The sequence below is a fragment of the Sinocyclocheilus rhinocerous genome, unplaced genomic scaffold, assembly GCF_001515625.1.
Source record: "Sinocyclocheilus rhinocerous isolate Xijiao unplaced genomic scaffold, SAMN03320098_v1.1 scaffold434, whole genome shotgun sequence".
Lineage (NCBI taxonomy): Eukaryota > Metazoa > Chordata > Actinopteri > Cypriniformes > Cyprinidae > Sinocyclocheilus > Sinocyclocheilus rhinocerous.
The window spans coordinates 37,396-59,465 of NW_015627536.1; the positions used below are offsets into that span (position 1 = coordinate 37,396).

The 22,070-nt window shown below is 39.5% G+C and overlaps 1 protein-coding gene across 1 annotated transcript in view; it reads right to left on the reverse strand.

Moving 5' to 3' along the window:
- LOC107728913 (WD repeat-containing protein 11-like) overlaps positions 1-22,070 on the reverse strand; it is a 59,237-nt gene that overhangs the window by 9,221 nt on the left and 27,946 nt on the right. The window contains exons 7-10 of the mRNA XM_016539239.1: positions 21,666-21,831; positions 13,784-13,881; positions 8,992-9,137; positions 8,069-8,148 (exon numbers count right to left, since the gene is read on the reverse strand). Coding sequence (XP_016394725.1) covers positions 8,069-8,148; positions 8,992-9,137; positions 13,784-13,881; positions 21,666-21,831 — 490 coding nt within the window. The remainder of the gene's footprint in view (positions 1-8,068; positions 8,149-8,991; positions 9,138-13,783; positions 13,882-21,665; positions 21,832-22,070) is intronic.

The window sequence follows — 22,070 nt, forward strand, 5'->3', positions numbered from 1 at the left end:
AGCTGTTGGCGATTCACAATCACGCTGTGTGCAATGAGTTCTGACTGAAAACTACATCGGCGATGACCTACAGCCAATGAGAGACCAAGATACAGGGCAGAGGGAAGTTCGGAGAGGAGTTATAGACCAGAATATCAGTATTTTAATAGATATATAAACAATTATATCATACAGAAACAAGCACAAACATTTGCTTGACCAGCATAACAGTTACTGCAAAATTATTTACTTCCAACTCTCTTTGCAAAACACCCAATCCCTGTTCCCTGCATCTCCCTCCTGCATAATCTGTTTTTCTTTTTCTCCTTGTAGCTGGAAATCAGCTCACAGACAATTTGTGGGCTATATATATATATATATATTTTTTTTTTTTAATTCCAGTCTCGCGCGAGAACGCACTGACGCACACGGGTTCTCGCGTTATTTCCTAATCACTTCTCGCGTGTGTTTTGTTGTGAAACGTAGTTTGCGGACCAGACAGAGCTGTCGGCGATTCTTCCTATTGTGAAGTCATGCAATGTGAAACCCCCTGTCGCCGATCCATCTGCAATGTGAACACAGCAACAACTGAATGCTACCACAGATAGTCATACAGTGTGAAAACAACGATGAGTTTAAAAATCATGCAGTGTGAACTCAGCATAACACTAGCGTTCCCTATTCTTTTTCTATTATATCTACTTGTTTTTATTTATTATAAAAAATAAACCCTTGTTACGTGTACTGCATTTGGCTAAACGAGACTTGTCACAGCACTAACATATTATTGCCTTTTTGTTGGTTTTGATTGCTACTATTTGATTGCTTCTAAAGGTAATGTAAATGTAAATATTTGTTCATTCCATTGTTCAGACCCTGTGAAATGACATTTTTCAAACATTAAGGTCAAGGTGACTCTTAAAGACCCCAGGAAATGATTTGACCATTTTTTTCATGCATTGATGTATTTTGTATTGAAACAGGTAGCTGGAGTGGGACTTATCAAAGGGCTTGTTATTTTGTAAAATACTCAACAACTTGTTGTTTGTCAAAACTGTGTGATTTGCTGCTTGCACTTGCTAGTCAATTCAGCTGGCATTAAAGCGAAGATAATTATCATTCTAGAGAGCATTGCTGTCCTAATTCTGCTACTTATATTATACCTTTGTAGGTACTCTTTTTGTGAAGAAAAAGTAAATACTTTTGTTATGTGTAGCAGAAGAGTAAGAACGCTACTAGGAACTACATGCACCCTGTCACCATAAATTCATATTTAAGTATTACTTTTATATTTTTTTAATTAATTAAATTTTTTAATTTATATTGTATTTATCTACAGAAGCATATGTCATCATACCTCAATTTTCTCTAATATGAGCTACTGGAGCCTTGTCTCTGTGTGATGATATTGCAGGGTGTTCTGAATAAAGTGAACGGAACTTAAATGGATATCCCGTGCTCAGGGAATAGGAAGCAGTGGATACTGCACAAGGAACCAGTCAATCAGAACACAGCTAATGTCTTCAGAAATGAACACGCATCATTTTGCTTTGGACAAAATTTATTCATTCAGTTGGGCAAGGGTCTCCAAACTCGGTCCTGGAGGGCCGGTGTCTTGCAGAGTTTAGCTCCAACTTGTCTCAACACACCTGCCTTGAAGTGTCTAGTATACCTAGTAAGACCTTAATTAGCTAGTTCAGCTGTGTTTAATTAGGATTGGAGCTAAACTCTACAGGACACCGGCCTTCCAGGACCGAGTTTGGAGACCCCTGCATTAGGGTCTTTTGGGTTACCATTTATGGTCGCTTTGTGCAGTTTTTGAAGCAGCATCTTTTGGGCACCCCTTGCATTATATGGTCTCAGAGAGTTGGATTACTTTTCTTTGTTGTAATCTTTGTTGTATTAATCTGAGGAAAGAATGTCATAAACATCTGGGACAGCATGAGTGTGAGTAAATAGCTGTGTTTCCACTGTTGGGCCAAATGAGAGAATGCTTGTGCGTGCCAGGGCCAGTCACGTTTCCACTGTCACTTCCGGGGCTTGATCAGGCCACCTCTGGGTTTCATCAGGGCCAATGACCAGGGTTTTTTGGCACACTGAATTCAAAACAGGCCAACCGGGGCTTGAGGTGTGGTCATGAACAAAGGCCAAGTTTATCTAAAGCCCCATTTCCACCGCAGGAACTTTCCCCAGGAACTAGGGACTTTTGGCCTGTACTCGGTGTGTTTCCACTGCAGGAACCAGGATCTAAATAAAGTTTGCCCCTCAGAAAGTCCCTGCTCATGAGGTAGTACTTTTTCTAAGGTCCGGAAGTTTAGGGGGCGGGACTTGTGCGGTGGGCATCAAGCAGCATTGTATTTCAACCACCATATTCGCATAATTAAAAAAAAAAATATTACTGTTATTGTGTAAATGTAGTTTTAAAAGTACTTCAGGCGAGAATGTAGTTGTTTAAAACTCAAATCTGCGGTTTATTTATAAAGTCAGCGCCTATTTGAAAATGTGCTTCGCCGATTTCGGAGACGTGCGCTCCATGCAATCACCGGGCGCTCCGTGCTCATGTTTCCCGACGAGAGGGCAGGAAGCAGTATCAGGAAAAAGTTCCTAAATAAAGTTTGCCCCTCAGAAAGTCCCTGCTCATGAGGTAGTACTTTTTCTAAGGTCCGGAAGTTTAGGGGGCGGGACTTGTGCGGTGAGCATCACGCAGCATTGTATTTCAACCACCATATTCGCATAATTAAAAAAAAAAATATTACTGTTATTGTGTAAATGTAGTTTTAAAAGTACTTCAGGCGAGAATGTAGTTGTTTAAAACTCAAATCTGCGGTTTATTTATAAAGTCAGCGCCTATTTGAAAATGTGCTTCGCCGATTTCGGAGACGTGCGCTCCATGCAATCACCGGGCGCTCCGTGCTCATGTTTCCCGACGAGAGCAGCCTCACCTCGGCTAGTACTTCTGACATTTGCCGCTGGCTCTGATGTCTCTGCAGTGGTTAAACATAAGATGTAATTCGTTTTGGGTAAATCTAACAGGTAATCTTTGGTCTTTATTCTATTAATCTATTAATATGTTCAAATGAAAATTAAAAGAGGCAGTACTGTTTGATATAATATTTTGTTTCATTGTAATGTATGTACATTCCCTGAACTACATTTCTGCGGCTATTAATATGTTTAAATGAAATCGAAAACAGGCAGTGGTGTTTGATATCATATTTCATCTTATTGTAAATAAAGAGTGGAAAATTGCAGTAGCCAAGGCGAGCTGACTGATGTTATCAAATACGCTGCTGTTTGCAGAATTACCGGACTTGCGTTGTCCCATCCACGGGAGTTCACACTCCCGAGTCAAACTCGCGAAGTCCGAACAACCGAGGATGCAAATCAGAAATTTGCGTCCTTGGTATTGAGAAACGCGCGCAGACCTATGTCACCAGACTATTTGCCTAATCTTCTCGGTACTTTAGACCGCGATGGAAACGCAGACAGCAACAGGTCTGGGGAAAAAAGTTCCTGGGAAAAAAAGTTCCTGGGGCTAATTGTTCCAGGTAATTTTGCTGGAAAAGCGGCTTAAGTCAGGAGATGTTTTTATATCAGGCTACCAGCTAACATCAATATTTAAGATACTTAAAAAATTTTCAGTTCAAAACTCCCTTTCAGACATCCAATTGTGATCTGATGTGGATTCTGATCATCTGATTACTGAAATGTATTATTTATAGATTTATATACAATTGTAAAGGCTACTTATGCTATCCTTTGCTATAATAAATTAATGTTTATGAAAATACCAGAGATCACTTGAAGAACTTAAATCATTGTTATCATAATCATGTATTTATTTGGTTTCACCTTTCTTCTCTTCGTGTCTTCCCTGTACTTTTGTTGATACAGGACTTATCTACATATGTCATAATTTGTATATAGTCCGGTAGATGTTGTCTACTCAAGTCTTCAATCTCACCATAGAAAGACGCTCTTCTAGTAGACAACACCTCCTTCGTTCCCTTATAGTATTCCACTGAACATCAGAAAGCAATGGCAGGTAAGGAATGCTGAGCAGTGTTTTAATGTCTGCTGTATCAGCTCAGAAATTCTGAGATTCACATTGTAGGATATCAGTGTGAATCAGACAGTTATAACGTGATCAGAACTTTGCTAAAACTGACCAAGCAGCAAGAATTCCAGAGTATGCCCCCAAGATAAAATGGATGACCATAAATCTGTCCAGGAGCCAAGTGCCAACAAGTCTGGAGCAACCTAACCAACCAACATTTTACAGCTTAAACAAAGAATCCTAAGGAAGAAGATTCCTGCTGCCAGTGTGAATGCAACAAGGAAAACAGCCCAAGGGGGAAATTGCTTCTCTAGGAACCACCCTGCTGGCTAGTTCCTAGAACTGAGTTCTTAGAACTACGCGGTGCGAAAGCCCCTATAGCAACACCCCGAGCTAAGACCAGAGATGGCAAAAGTACACATATCCTTCACTCAAGTAGAAGTACAGATACTCATGTTTAAAAATACTCTGGTAAAAGTTGATGTACTGACTACACTTTTTTACTCAAGTTAAAGTATAGAAGTATCGGCTCTGACATGTACAAGTAAAAAATAGCCATTACTACTACCTGTTTTAGTGTCACACTGGTAACGGGATCTCACGTCATATAAATATCGTAATACAAAAAAACTTACATTTCAAATTTTGTTAGCTAATGAATGTATCCAGGCTGAACAACCGACATGTAGAACAGGGCCGAACAGAGTTTATATGTTTTAGATTAGTCCAATAAAGTCTTGTTCATATTGAAATGAGAAGTGTGTTTTGTGCTTACAAGTTAATGTCTTAAACTGCTGATCTTGTTACCGTGCCAATAAATAGTGTTTTTCACTATACTTTTGATTTTAAAATCAGTTGCTGATAGTTACGGCCATTCAATTAATCACTGGCCTATTCAAGTTGATCAGCCGTAAAAGTGATTCTGTTAAATTCCCTATAAATATCATAATTAATTCCCTTTGAGCTAAATTTACCTGTTTCCTTTATAATATGCTCCTTGCAAAATGTGCGATAGAGCCACTTCCTTTCGAAAATTGTCAGAGCAGCTTCTACAGCCGATATTTCCGAGCAGAATGTGCATTTTTGAACACCTCAGCTGTTTAGAGCTCACAGTCAATATGCAGAGGGTCATTCTTAAAGGGTTAGTTCAGCCAAAAATAAAAATTAGGCTGTTTTACTCACCCCCGATGCATCCTAGGTGTATATGACTTTCTTCTTTCAGACGAATCCAGTCGGAGTTATATTAAAAATTGTCTTTGATCTTTCAAGCTCTATCGTTGTACTCAGCGGGTGTTGCATTCCTTCAGTCCAAAAGACGTGAAATAAAAAGCACCCTTCCACAAAAAAAAGTGTCTCACACGGCTCCGGGGGGTGAACAAAGGCTTCCTGTAGCGAATCGATGCGTTCTTGTAAGAAAAATATCCATATCCAAAACGTAATAATCACTTGAATCTAGCTTGCACTCACTGTTGTACACAGAAGCAGCTCCGGGCGACTGGATTCGTCTGAAAGAAGAAAGTCATATACACCTAGGATGCATCGGGGGTGAGTAAAACACAGCCTAATTTTTATTTTTGGGTGAACTAACTCTTTAAGGCCACTAAGAGTATCTAATTTTTAAGGAATAGAGCTAAACTCAGTCTCAATGCGAGCTCACCTCTCACTTGAGTGCCTCAGACTTCCTTCGCTTTGTTCAAGTCAGAGAAGTTTCAGAGAACATTTGGGTTGTTGGCAGCAGCCTCGACAGTATGCTGTCTTGGTCCGCTTCATATGCGGACACTTCAGGTTTTGGTTAAAAGCCTGCATCCGCTTGTGGAAAGTTGGAGATAGGAGATATGCAAGTATTGCTCTGAGTTTATTTATAAAGTTTATTAAAAAAACTTTGGTAACACTTTATTTTAAGGTGTCCTTGTTACACATGTTACATGTACTTAATATTATAATAACAATTAATTATGAATAATTACATGCAAGTAACCCTAAGCCAAACCCAAATCCTAACCCTAACCATATAGTAAGTACATGTAGTAAATTAATATTACTCAGTTTTCATATGTATAATTACACTGTAACAAGGACACCTTAAAAAAAGTTTTTAGAAAGTTTTTTTTTTTTTCCCTTGAAGGAGCAAACTGAAAGGCCTCACACACTCATCCTCTTTGTCCTGTGCACACTTTGCGCATCTACACGAAGATTTCAAGCCAATTTAGGCTATCCAATCAGCTCTTTTAAAGTTGTCAAGCCACTGACATTCATTCTTAAAACTACCTAGCCTGGTTGATGGCTTCACTTACAGATGAGCTGGACATTGCTAATAACACAACGTGATCCCATTACATCAGCTACCGACACAATGTTGAGTGAGCTGAAATCGAAAGGAAACACTGCCGGTTACTGAACGCAAGCTTGGTTACACTGCATAACCAGAGATGTTTTCTGTCCGTAAGCTCTATTTCTTTGGCTGAAAGGATAACAGTACAGTGAGACGGGAGAGAGCTCAAACCTCCTAAAGACCTTGTCTCCTAGACGGCCACCGGGACAAGACCACAGGAACCAGTTGAGTCCTCTGCACAATGTGACATTGCTGCAGCCTGGAATTGAACTGTTGGTTTCGTCTGGTCAGAGGAGAACTGGCCCCCCGACTGAGCCTGGTTTCTCCCAAGGTTTTTTCTTCATTCTGTCACCGATGGAGTTTTGGTTCCTTGTCGCTGTCGCCTCTGGCTTGCTTAGTTGGGGACACTTAATATCCAGCGATATCGTCGACTTGATTGCACAGATACTAATTAAACTGAACTGAGCTGGATGATGACATTACTGAATTCAATTTGAAATTTCAACATTCAACTGAAAATTGAGTGTTTACCATTGTAATTTTGCATTAATGACACTTATTTTCCTAATTAATGCTGTACAGTTGCTTTGACACAATCTGTATTGTTAAAAGCGCTATATAAATAAAGGTGACTTGACTTGACTCCTCAGATTGCATAATTTCATGGAAAGTTAAAAGAAATGCTAATTTTTTCTAAAGAAAGCCCCAAGTTGTTTGCATTGCTGTGCATTCCTGAGATTACAAAAAAAACGGAAGCAGGCACGACTCAATAAGTATGTGTGTTCTCTTTTTATGTGAAATAATGATAAATACCAGCTTGACTGATGTGCACTACAGACACAAATTAATAATTTACTGTCACTGTAACATTTTTATTGCTAAACTATTGGTCAAATATCGATGATGGAGGCTTAAGTCTGCATGTAAACTGCAAACGCCCACTTCTGTTATGTTTGTTTTGTGATCTAGCTAGGTTATGGTCAGCTGTTGTTGACTGATGTTGTTCGATGGAAGGGCTTTAAGGGCTTTTTTTTTTTTTTTTTAGAGTAGCACAGCTTGGCAGTCATGGTCTAATGGTTAGAGAGTTGGACTTGTAACGCAAAGGTTGCGGGTTTGAGTCTCAGGTCCAGCAGGAATTGTCGTTGGGAGCAGTGAACCAGAACTCTCTTCTAGCCTCAATACCACGACTGAGGTGAGACCCTTGAGAAAGGCACCAAACCCCCAACTGCTCCCTGGGTGCCGCAGCAATATGGCTGCTGCTCTCTGTGTTCACGGTGTGTGTGTGTTCACTACTGTGTGTGTGCACTTGGATGGGTTAAATGCAGAGCACAAATTCCGAGTATGGGTCACCCATACTTGGCCACACGTCACATCACATTCACATTGATTTAGGCTTTGAGGTCCGAGGCCCCACACAGCTTGTTAGCCTTGGCTTGCACTGGCCTGACAGTGGAAAAGCAGGAAATGATGAAAGAATTTTCAGTTTTGGGTGGAGTATCTTTTAAGGTTCATCTACTTTTAGATGAGATGTCAAAATATTGTTTGTCTATCCATAAACGTTTATGGATTTTAGTTTGCAACAAACAAACAAACATTTTATGCAACATTAGTTTACAATTTTTATGACATTAGTTTTAAAATGAACATAGCCCTACTGCATCTTGCTGTTTGAAAAACTGGAAGATGCATTAAAAGGATATTAATGTCGTCATTTGTCTCCATCACACCATATTTCAAGCAGGCTTCAATAAAGAGTGCAGCACGGTCGAAATATCTCATGCTGTCAAGAAATGTAAAAATATATCAGAGACATATCTGAGCATCATGCCCTTTAACATGCACATTCAAATGTCAAACTGGTGGATGCTGCACTTTTTAACAGGATGCCTAGGATGTGTAATTTTTCTCCAAGATGATACATAAAACACAGCGCCTTTCACAAAGAGTTTAATGGCATTCAGGCATGACACATTGATATTCTCAATTAAAAATGTATTATGCAATTTTAAAATAATTCTTCAACCAAAAATGAAAATGATCATTTAACCTCAGGTCAACCCATATGACTTTCTTTCTTCCATAAAACACACAAAGGAAAAGTTCTCAAGAAATGCCAAGCTGCTCTTTTTCGATAATGAAAGCATACTGTGATCAGGGACTAGAAAAGAAAAAAAGTACTATAAGGTATACAATAAGTATCTTCCTAAACTTCTGAAGATAATACTGTATCTTTGTGTGATGAACAGAACTTAAACAGATTAAGTTCATGAGGAACTTTGTATCATACACTGACAATCTTTCTCTCTTCTGTAGGTCTCAAATCTCCATCTTTTTTTCATTTAAAAAAAAACTTGCCATATGCTGTGTCAGGTTTAATGTAAACACACAGACATTCTGCAAAACATTTCCTTTTGTATTCTAAGAAAAAAAAACATATGGTTTTGAAACAACAAGAGGATGAGTAAATGATGACATAATTTTGTTTGTTTTTTTATTATATTATGTTATTTTACGCTTAATTCCTAAAACAGATTTATTCCTAAAACACATTTTAATGGATGAATGGGCAACATAATACTCTGAATGGGCTAAATGACAAATCAAAAAGAAAAGAAATGCATACCTGTGAAGCATCTCGCCCACTTTGTGAAAGCATCCTAATGAGAGCAGGACCAGGATGGCCTTTGATTTCTGATTTACCTGAGGAGAACACAAATGCTCTGCCCAGCGCTTCAGCACATCTGAACTTTCTGCTGGGTTCAGACGCACCTGAGAAAGAGAGACATTAAGATAAACATTAAGATAGATATTATATAAGATTCCAGAGCATTACAATAGACTAGGCATAGGCCGGTATGAGATTTTGATGGTATGATAACCTTAAGCAAAAATATCACGGTTTAACGGTATCACGGTATTGTTGTTACAGCTCTAATTTTAAATGCCTGGGTAAAAAAAAACAAAACTGAACAATATATTTTGAGCAACATACAGAATATTTGGAACAGTAGTATTTGTTTATTTTTTCTTTGATTTGTTTCTGAAATGTGGGCTGTCCTGCAGCTTTTGATGTGGATGGTTGATTTGCTGCTAGAGCTACTGCTGCCCTAAAAAGAAGAAAAATAAAGACTGACATCTTTATTTAACCTAAATCTGTAATTACAGTTATTTAATTTTAGTTACCTATATAATTCATATACATATCATTTATATAATTTCATATCATTTTAGTTATATAATTTCATATACATAATTTGATTTAATAATAACCCAATTTGAAGCAAAAACAGAATGTTCTGACTAGCTTTGTAAAATTATACTACATGCCTGAACGAATCCAAACAGCAGAAGCTCTGAATGAGACGCAGATTTACTCTCTGACAGCGGGAGGCGCTGATACAGCGTTTCCTTGGTTATCGCAGTAAACAAAGCAGAGCTGCGCTGAAAACACTGCTTTAATGTGAATTATAGAGACGAGATTAAAAATACCATCTAAACGTTTCTGAAGACAGTCAGTTCCCCTCAGAAACACATTGTTAGAAAACACTCTCTGTCTTGAGAATGCCTCACCCCTCCTTTTTTTCCCCTCTCTCTTATTCCCCCTCCTTTCTTTCCCTCTCCCTCTCACTCTCCCTGGAGGGGGGGGGGGCGTGTTACTCTCAACACTGCACTCAGTCTGATGGATTCCTACACTTTCAGTCTTTGAGGAGACATGAGACAGGAACGGTATAATGGAAAATGTTAGTGGTTTTGAAACCGTGACATTTTCAAACCGCGGTATACCTTGATACCGGTAATCGGCCCATGCCTACAATAGACATTAAGATATATAAGATCCCAGAGCATTAATTTTCCTCACTATTTACACAGATTATTTGCTGCATATTGATCACATCAAACTGCAGTCTAATTGGCTGGCTGCTTCAATCTAACTGGATGACGTCCACATAATTTTTCAGTGTCAGGTGGAAGGTTTTCTATTAGTCCATCAGGAAACAAAAGATGTATTTATAAGATAGCATGAGGATATTATGGGTGCTACCGAGGAATAACTAGTTTATATGAATAACAAAGCAGGCACGACTGAATAAGTATGCGTGTTCTCTTTTCACATGAAATAATGATAAATACCAGCTTGACTGATATGCACTACAGACACAAATTAATAAATTACTGTCACTGTAACAATTTTATTGCTAAATCGTTGGGGTCAAATATCGATGATGGAGGCTTAAGTCTGCATGTAAAGTGCAAACGCCCACTTCTTATGTTTGTTTTGTTCCCTTTCGATACTACACTCGTACTGTGTCTGCTAGACCCATATGGGAAAAAAGCCTTTTTCTCCTGAACTGAAGCCTTTTTCATTCACGCAGTGAAACTGCACAGCCAGTGGTTCGTGCAGTGTATTAAAAAAAAAACGAACCAACGGTTAGGCAGCGGAGCTGCACGAGCCTATGGCGACGAAGCCCGCCAAGCCTGCCAAAGCCCGCCAGAATGCGCGGGGCGTCTGGCTATATAAGCGGGCGTTCGCCACAGGATTCTCAGATTTCTTCTCCTTCAGCGACGACTCTACGCTCATCGCTAATCATGAAAGCCTGCTCGCCGTTGACACGCCTTTGCAGCTGGAATCGGGACCTCTCAGCACAGCTGACCTGCTTCTCCGCCGCTACATCGACGCAGTAGTTCCGGTCCGTTTCCCCTGCCGCCATCCGGCGATTCTGAAAGAGCGCGTGCTCGCTCTCCCCGTTGCACTTGGATCCGCCGCAGAAGTGCAGTGAGCTACGCACTTACTGAGACAAAATGCTCACTCGAGCATGAGTCTCGCTCTTCTTTGTGTGTGTGTCACTATGGCTGCGCTCACAGACACGGCTGCTTTTACCACAAAAGCAGTCTGCCCCCGTTCGTTCGCGGAAGGTGGCACCCTCCTCCCTGCGCTCATGCTTCTCTCCTCCCAGCTACCTCGGAGGAAGCAACGACGAGCTCACGGGTTGAACGATCAGACTTGAGCAATCCTCTACACACATCATGCGTGCTTAATCTGCCAGTGTGTGTTACACATGAGGATCGGTGCACCTCGTTAAGTCCTCTTCTAATGAGCGGTTTGATCTTTTTTAGGCGGATTAAAAGAGAATGCTGTCACTAATGATTATTATCACTGACAGCTTCAAATTGGACGTGTCTGGGCCACGCCCACGCTGAGGCAGCGCGCACGGGGGCTGACTGCTCTGCTATGAGAGCATTAAGTCTGACGAAGCCTTTTCTGAAAGCATTTTCAGGGAAAAGCAAATTTCCTCTTCTGAGTGTGGGGTCCCCATACGGCGACCAGCCTCTCAATTTAATTCAACCCCTTGTCACATGGGCTGAGGCCTGACAGGCCATCCCTGTAGTGCCAAACTGGGAGTTGGAGACAATAAAACGATGTTATTCACTGCAATTCGCTCGAATACCCCGCGATTCAACTGCGTGGTTCCCACCTCAGTTTAGAGCAAAGATGCACACGTCCTGCGCTCAGAGGTGATGAATTTGCTGGCGATATGAGCCGTAGAAATGGTTCACCCGGCTCAGAGTGAGTCAGGCTTCTAATGGGTACCACTCGCCCTCTCAAAGCGTTTCAGAGGATGCTGGGCCTCATGCCGGCAGCATCGCCAACGCTACAGTTGGGTCTGCCTTGTATATGCCTCCTTCAGCGCTGGTTGAAACCACGGGTTCCATCCCATGCGTGGCGTCACGAACGCCTGCAGATCAGGGTGCGTCAGACCTGTGTAACAGCCCTGGCCCCCGGGAAAAAAATTCCCGCTAGATGGAACAGGGCATGGCCATAGGAATGGTTTGCAGAAACGCCTCGTCCCCCTACCGTCCTTTCATGGGATCTGCCAACTGTGCTGAGGGCCCTGAAGGGCCCCGCTTTCGAGCCGCTACAGGACAGAGAGCTATCTCTGCTCTGCCCCGTCAGGGCGTTGATAATCTATATTGAGCGTTCCGCCCCCTATAGTCGGCCAGAACAACTCTTTGTCAGCTTCGGTAACCACACCAAGGGGCTTCCGGTCACGAAGCAAAGACTCTCTAGATGGATAGTATCCATCTCACTAGCGTACTCTTCCTTGGGCCTCCAATGCCCCATTGGAGTATGGGCCCACTCGACTAGAGGCATCGCCTCGTCTTGGGCATGGTCCAGTGGTGTGTCCATTGCGGACATTTGTGAGGCGGCCGGCTGGGCCTCACCGTCCACATTTGCAGGGTCCTTTCCGCTTGAAGTGACATGCGCTGCGTAAACAAATCTGGCAGAGAGCCCTTGGCCATATCACGCTCAAGTTCTCTGACATTGTTTCACCTGTTAGCTCTCGACCCCTGGGTGTCTAAGTTACGGGCATTGGTTGCTTATGGAAGTTTTATACTTTTAGTCGTTCCACTACATTAGCACGGAGTGATTGTACTGTGTTCCCATATGCGTCTAGCATACGCAGTACGAGTTTAGTATCGAAAGGGAACGTACTCGGTTACTAACATAACCTCGGTTCCCTGAGATACGGGAAAACAGATGTTTTCGGGAAAACAGATGTTTTTTAATACACTGCACGAACCACTGGCCGTGCAGTTTCACTGCGTGAATGAAAAAGGCTTCAGTTCAGGAGAAAAAGGCTTTTTTCCCATATGCGTCTAGCAGACGCAGTACTCGTTCCCGTATCTCTCACAAAGTCTGTGCACACTTTGCCACTTGCCGTGTCTTTTACTGTGACGTCCTCAATTTCAGATTTATCTGTCCATGGCACATAAAATAAAACTGTTGTTTGTTGTCTTAGTGGGCAGTTTTTGGCCAAAACAAGCTGCAAAGAGAAAGTCTGGTTTATAGCTCTCTCTATATACAGGTGCATCTCAATAAATTAGAATGTCGTAGAAAAGTTCATTTCAGTAATTCAACTCAAATTGTGAAACTCGTGTATTAAATAAATTCAATGCACACAGACTGAAGTAGTTTAAGTCTTTGGTTCTTTTAATTGTGATGATTTTGGCTCACATTTAACAAAAACCCACCAATTCACTATCTCAACAAATTAGAATACTTCATAAGACCAACAAAAAAAAACATTTTTAGTGAATTGTTAGCTACTTCAGTCTGTGTGCACTGAATTTATTTAATACATGATTTTCACAATTTGAGTTGAATTACTGAAATAAATGAACTTTTCCACGACATTCTAATTTATTGAGATGCACCTGTAAGTAGATTTGTGGAAATGCATTGAACCATTTCTAGCACAATTTTTGCTACTAACTTTTAAATCAGAACTATATACATATATTAAATCTGCGATATTCATAGTGTCAATCAGTTTTATATTGCTAGCAAAGTAATTGTGAATATATCATGAAGAATTGATTTATCAATGGCTCAAGATTGTGTTTGCTCAAAGTACCTTTGCCAGCCAGGCAGCACGGTTCCACTCTCCATACGTCTGCAGATAACGACAAGCATCCGCTGCTTTGTCGATCAGGCAGAGCAACTGCACACCCTCTAAGAGACAGAGATGCAGAGAGAAAGAGTGAGTAGACAACAACAACAAAAAAAACGTTGAAAGTATTAATTTGGAATATGACTGATGTGCTCCTTTTATCTGCATGTGACCTAGATGCGCTGTATAACATTTCTCTGATGACAGAGTGAATCTATCTAGTACTATATGAACTGATAAGCGCATACATGGCAACGGCAGTTGCACCAGCCATTAAAGCAAACCCTAAATAGTTGCATAGGAACAAACAGTCTGTTTCACATTTTAAGTAATTCAGGTTGGTATAATTTAGACATGATCCCAACATAAAACAGATACTATGCCCAGCATAGATGGTGGTCATCCAGGCTAACACATTATACCACAGTCATAGTTAAGACAGCATTCACGTGGTTTCAAACTTAAATGGTTACAAACTTAAATTTACTAATAATAAAGAAATGAATTTCTCACAACATCATAAGTGAAGCAACTGCGCCATCTGATTTTAATGAGTAAACTTTGCCTAATGAGTCAGTGTTTTTATGTCTGAAATATCCTTATTTTTACAATGCAAACATCCTAATCATGGTTATTTATTTAAAGTTGGGAATTTGCCCTGCTTCTTAAAAGTGCGAGCAAGCCACATATACTGTAAATGTCAATGTGCTCATTCTGAAATCTGAATACAGATTTATGCTTTGAAAGGTATGAGCACGTAATTATGTGTTAACTAGATACTTTTCTTTAGCACTGTAAGGAACTTGCTGATGGCTGAGTTGTAGGATCCATTTACAGTTTTTTTTAAAAAGCTAATTCCAAATGACAAATCCAAAAGGGAAACATGAAACAAAAGGGCGCAAAAAAAAAAGTAAGCAATCTGACAGGCAAACAAGGCAAGGCAATAATACAACAAATCGTGATCCAAAAAAACAGGTGAGAAGTCATACACGTGAAGCAAAACAAGGTACATTGAGAACACGCTTGGTAAGGCAGACTATAATGGCAATACTTTGCAAATGTGCTCTAAGCAGTGGTGGAAAGAGTACTGAAAAATATATTCAAGTAAAAGTACCATTACCTTCCAAAAAATGTAGTGCGAGTAGAGTAAAAGTACTTGTCCAAAAAAAACTACTAGTAAGAGTAAAAGAGTAGCCTATTTAAAAGTACTCATGAGTATTGAGTAGTGAGTATTGAGCTGTGGATTCTACCCCCTCATAATAAACGCTGTACACCGCAATCGATACCTTTTAAAAACGTTGTACATTCTGTAATTCACATTATCTTGTTTGTCATAAAGAATGAAGAATATATATTATCCAGCAGTTTTAATTTTGACTGCCAACTCCTTAAAGGGGTCATATGATGCGATTTCATTTTTTCAAACTGAAATTTACCTTAACATATTAAGTTAGAGGAAGATGCGACTGAATTGATGCTTGAAGAATTCGCTTCCAGCAGCTATGATAAACAGTTGGCGGTTAATGTTTTCTATGCACAATTTGATTTGACGAAAGTCACGAGACCTATTACTCTCTCTCCAATCACGTTGATGGATAAAAATGAAATTAAAATAAGCATGTAATGACCACAAACGGAGGAAAATAGCGGAGTAAAAGTACCGATACATCACTTAAAATGTACTCAAGTAAAAGTACACAATTTTTAAACTACTCAAAAAAGTACAATTACTGATAAAAACTACATAATTACTGTAACGTGAGTATTTGTAATTCGTTATTTCACACCCCTGGCTCTGAGTACTGCATGGCTATAAAGCTAACAAACAGGAAGATGCAACGGAAGTTGTGAGAAGGGTCAATATTCAGGGGATGGCTTCCTCAGTTATCCCCTGAATATTGACCCTTGATAAGTAGCAGACTGAGACAGCATAGAATCCCCCACCCGTGAGCACCTCCTGGTGTTCCTTTCCTGGGCCATTTCCTTGGTCAGAGTGCTGGACGTGTAGAATAATCTCTGTGGTAGTTGTGGATCAATAGCTATGGATCCATCCAAAGTTGTGAATTTAAGTTGTGCGCAAAATTGGAATATCAAATAAAACATTTGGAAATAAAGCACAGTTTCCATTCAGTGAGACAAAGAGCACAAAATCGTCACTTCCTGATAAGCTGGCGACAAATAACACTAAGAAAAATGTAATTTGCTGCAGTAGAAGATGCCACTGTGGGTCTTTTTCCAAATATAATTACTTGTTCCTTAAAGTGAGCAGACAAAATTAAACATGGATGCCTGCTGTTTGGGAATGCAGTTGTGTAAGACAGTTCTAGGAGGTAATTATACCGAACCACTTTGACGACAGACTTCGGCTCAGGCAATGACCAAAACATTTCAGATCCTGTGAAACGAGAATGGTCAGCTGGTTAGTCCAGTCATGCAGATCCACTGCGCAAAGTCACATACTTACTGGTGGGTAGTGTAGCATCATACCTTCTTGAAAGGGAACTGGCTTTGCAGTTTATGCTGCATGGACAGTCGGTGACAGTGAAACAAAAGTGTGTTAAGAACAATGAGCTGGTCTGGGATTCAGTCTTTTGGTAAATTTGATATACTCAAGGTTCTTATCATCTATGATAAGAACACAGACTTGGAATAGATGTGTGGCTCCCTCTAGCCAGTGTCTCTACTCCTCTATTTGTTGCTTTGATAGATAACAGTTCTTTATTTCCAACATCGTTTCACACTGCAAAAAACACAAAAAAAACAATGAAACATTTTGCCTGGTGTGCTGTGTCTTTGAGAGATAACTGTCCCAATGCCAAAGTCAGAAGCACCGACTTCAATTATGAAAGGCAAGTTGGGATCAGGGTGTTTGAGGATGGGGCATTTGTAAAGCTGGTTTTAAGGGCGCCTAATGCAGATTGAGCAGTTTATCTAAAAATCTAAATCTTACCAGTTCAGATGGTGTTGATTTAAAGGGAGACTGAATGTGTTGCGTCAGATGCTCGTTCACGGCTTGTAGATTGGTGAGTTGTTGTTGGTATCCTTGAAAGATCTCACTCTGATATTCAAAATGTATCTACCTCCATTGGATCCAGAGAGGGAAAAGTATTCTGTAAAGAACTTACTGATGGCTGAGTTGTAGGATCGATTTGCGGTTTATTACAAGGGTAATTCCAAATGACAAATCCAAGAGGGCAACACGAAACATAGGCAAAGTCCAGGCAAAAATCCTGCACAAGTAAACGATCCAACAGGCAAACAAGGCAAGGCAATAATCAGTCCCTCCAGGATTTTGCAATTCTGTAATTGCAGAATTTATCGCAAAATCAAACTCTGCAATATTCGGAAAAGCAGATTTTATACAGCACTGTCTTTGAGAACAAAACTCTGCTCAGTCACTTTTCATCTGTGAAACAGAAAAACAGCAGATGTGCCTCAAATTCCATAACTGAAGCAACTGCATCAAGGTCTGTTGTGACTGTTGAAAGAATTGAAGTGAGTACAAGTTCCTAGATCACAGAATACTTGATAAACTAGTCAAATGCAGACTGTATGAGAAAGCGGTGTAGACACAGTGTATACATGACCATTGGTGCAAGATAACTCGCTCAGTGCCGCTTAAATGCTAGAACTGATCTGTTTTGGCTGTGCCTGAAATGAGTGTGTACAATCTGTGATGTTTTTCAATACATAACCAATATAATCATCATGTCTACAGATGATTATATATGATGAGAAAACCACTAAAGAGAAGTGAAGTGAATAACATTGATTATATTGTTAAAATCGCACCTGTCAATAGGTGGGATATAGTAGGCAGCAAGTGAACAGTCACTTCTTGAATTTCATCTGTTGGAAGCAGAATGTGTGGGCAAGCAAAAAGATCTGAGTGACTTTGACAAGGGCCAAATAGCGACGTCTAGACGTCTGGGTTAGAGCATCTCCAAAATGGCTTGTGGGGTGTTCCCAGTATGTAGTGGTTTGTACATACCAAAAGCGGTGCAAGGAAGGACAACTGGTGAACCAGCATCAGGTTCATGGGTGCCCAAGGCTCACTGATGCAAGTGGGGATCTAAGACAAGCCCAGCTGGTCAGATCACACAGAAGCACTACTGTAGCTAAAATTACTGAAAAACTTAATGCTGCATAAAAGATGATGTCAGAACACACAGTGCATCGCAGTGTGCATAGCTGCAAATCAGTCATAGTGCCCATGATGACCCCTGTCCACCATTGAAAGCACCAACAATAGCCATGTGAGCGTCAGAACTGGACAATGCAGCAATGGAAGAAGGTTGTGTCTGACTAACACGCTCTTTAAATAACAAAAAAAATATTGCGTCATTGACTTTAGACCAGGTTTCAGCTGCTCAATTGCACAGTCTATTTCAGTTGCCTCAAAATAGCAACGTGCCAACAATGCACCTGAACACAGCTCGTTTTCAGACCAGCACGCCCATGGGCACACAAATGGGCGCAAATGCATTTGCTATTTAAACAACGTGGCACAGGACGTGAAAATGATAACCGCTTCGGGCTGAAACTAGCAAAAAACACTTGCATCGCACCTGGCGCTGCATTGCACCAGGTGTATGATAGAGCCCATGGATTTATATGCTAAATTTCAATATAGTCATATACTTAATAAAAACACTAATAAAACAGCATGCATATCAACATCTCACGCACATACTGATATGTCATTATACAGGTGCATCTCAATAAATTAGAATGTCGTGGAAAAGTTCATTTATTTCAGTATTTCAAATTGTGAAACGACATTCTAATTTATTGAGATGCACCTGTATATCAATTCTGTATATTTGTTTTAACCTGTTAGCGTTCCACTGTACCGCTTGCGGTACACTGTGTGTTTTGGAGGGTTAACGTTGTGACACAAAAAAAAAACTAAACATGTCACATATCTTTGGAAAGCTGAGATTCTTGTGATTCAAATGATGCAAACCATTTTAAGATACAATAAACTCGGCAGGTACATTCAGTGTCTATGCTGTGATCCCACTGGGTTTTCCAGCTAATAGCTACCAGCTAGAGTCATGTGTTCACAAAAAATTTTTAGCCGGATTTTTTTTCTTCCCTTTTTCAGTGTGTTCAAGATTTTATTACTCAATACCAGTAAGACTTACAGTGATTCTGAGGTTTGTGCTGATTAGGAACAAACCTCAGAGTGTCACCTTTCAAAAGAGACCAAAACCTTGCATATACTCCAAATGGTTCAAGAACAGCATGCAATTTACTTTGGGGGATGCCTTTTTTAGGCGGTTTAGGCAAATTTTACAGGAATGCTAAGAGTTAAATCTAAGAAGTAGAACATTAGAGGTTAATTATTAAAACTAAAATGACTAAAGCTAAAATAAAAATAAATAGTATTGTTTTTAAAAATAAAACTGTAATAACACTAGTAGTATAACCAAAATTATAAGCAAAATAAAAACATTATAACCACTGCAAACACGCTGGGACTCTTGTCCAGTTTCTTTGTCTCCCTCGCTGATGCGCTGGGTCTCTCATGAAACAAAAAACAACACTGCATAGTATGTTGTATATAATACTGTATATGGCACTGCTTGTCATCCTCAGCAATTGCAAATATAAATGTAACAAATGATATTATCTGATGAATAGCTAACTCCTGCTCCACTCACATTCGTTTATATAGTTGGCAGGGACACTTACCTCAACAGTTCATATTTAGATACTATAAGATTGTTGACATTCATAACATAACTGCTAAAAATTCTAAAACCATATAAAACCAAGTGAACACTTGGATCGAACACTCCAATAGATTAAACACTTTTATGTTAAACTTTTAAATACATTATAATATTTAGAACTTAATAATAATTTTAAAAAAAATTGGACACAACAAGACATTTATACTGAAACAGGTACTTTGCCTGTGCATGTTCAGCAAGTTTAAAACACTCATCAGCCGACACTCTCTGTATGAAAGAGTAGCAATTTCCACCTTTGTATTTCCACCTTCATGATAAAGTTTACTGAACTGTCCAACCCCCAACCCACTCCCCACTGGGCTTATACAAATGTAAATATGTGTTAGAAAACTAGGCTAGGCCTATATCACTCATAATTTTCCCATTCAGTGTATTCCACCTTTTATTTATTTTATGGCACACCTTTTTAAATGTATAATGATAATCTAAAAATCTAAAATACTGCCTAGTACTGTACAGTACAAATCAAGCACACTTCAAATAGTTCACTGTTACAGTAATCAAATAGTTGTAACCTTAAAAATGTATATGTTGAATAATTAGTCAAGATTAAATGTAATGCTATATTATTATCATTGTGAATATTAACAGTAATCTATTTATTTTATTGAATCTATCGATTTCATTTACAAGTGAAAATGTCACAATTTCAGCTTTACTGAGCAGTGATGCACACCTGATGGTGATTTTGTGAGACATTAAAAGGCACACTATGTTCTACCTAAGAACTATTCTTGGTCCAGCGATATAACAAGATGCAGCAATTCCTGAGTCCCCATCTCATGAAGACAAAAGCAGAATGATCAAGATCTAAGTCTCTGGCCCAGAAAGACAGAAGATATACAGACACATCTGTAACAAGGTTAAACTCCAGAGAGCAAACCTTCTCTGCAAGGCACCATCAACTGTGTGTACCAGATTGTTAGGTGCTGTCTGCGCCTACTTCAGGGCCTCATATGCATGTTCCAGGTTTAAGAACCTTTTTCATGCTCCAGGAGATCAGCATCCCACAGAGTTCCAAGCATATTACCAGTTCAAGATCTTCTAATTTGCCTTAAATATTATATAACTAAGTCAATTATATACAACAAATAAGCTTTGATTTACAACACATTATTTTAAGGTGGACTTTGTTTTGTGCCAATCTTTGATTTGCCATAATACCCAACTTAATCACCTGCATTTTATGTACCTTATACACTTTACTCCTTTATCAATCATGATATTTAGTAGTTGTGTTGATTACTCTTGTTTATCTTTTTGCTAATAAAATATTTTACTACAATTGTACCTTCCTTGTGATGATAATACTGTAAGAAGATCTACTAGTTTAGAATCTCTCACAAATCCTTCTGATTGGTCATATGACAAACTAGCACCAATTTACATAATTGTTATTTATTCACCTTCCTTGATTGTAATTAAATGTTAAGGTGAGAGTCCTTTATGCCCCATTTTATAAAAGGAGAAAGGAATCATCCAACACTCTCACATTCACTTTAAGTGACATGACTGTAACTCACAATATTAATCGGTGGCACCTGTGAGACCCACTGCATTCTGGTCCATTGTGGGGAAAATATTACATTAGTGGTACCCATGTGAGGGCAAATTATTACATATGAAATCTATAATTTCTTAATTTTCTTTATAAAAAATTTATTTTTCTTTTATTCTGTCTTTTTTTTTGGCCAGGTTTCAAATATGACCTGGACATGTTTTCATGACATTCACCCAGGCAGAAAAATCATGCAGCCATCTAAGATACTATGTTTTGGCTGAGTTCCGGCAGCAATGCATGTACAGTATATTTTATCGATAAGGCAATCCCAGAATACAATACAATAATGAATATTGGTGACTCCTGACATAAAGCTATCATATGGCTTCTATTGTATGAAATATACTATAGGGAATAAGGAGTATAAACTCTTGATACTTTTTTGTTCTTTTCGGAGTTTACAGCTACTGATCAATGTTTGTTTTCATTATATGGAAAAAGAGCTTAGACAAACATCTCCTTTAGTGTTCTATACAAGAAAGAAAAACATACAGGCTTCAAACAAGGCTGACTCTTTTTGCTATACCTGCCAGTTTGCCATTGGCAATCATGTTTGTGGCCACCAGTTTAATGGTGCTCTGAGACGGGCCGGATGAGGTGATGGTTGTAACCAGACAGGCTTTGAGAGAGTCACAGTAGTAGCTGGAGTTATCTGCGCTGGTCTCCAAAAGCAACTGCACTGCACGGTCCGTCTGATGAAGAAAGAAAAGATAGGTTTGTTCTGATCATTATTAGCCAACTGAAATATTTTAAATGTAAAGAACATTTAAATGAAAATTATAGAACAGTGGTGTCATATTCCACTTTCCCACTTTTTATAAAAAATAAAAAGACAGTAAAGCACAGCTTCCAGAGGATTTAATGAATACTGTTATGTTCACCTGGGATGTGGTATGGGCTAGTCCCCCCCCCCCCCACCCAAGAAACTTCC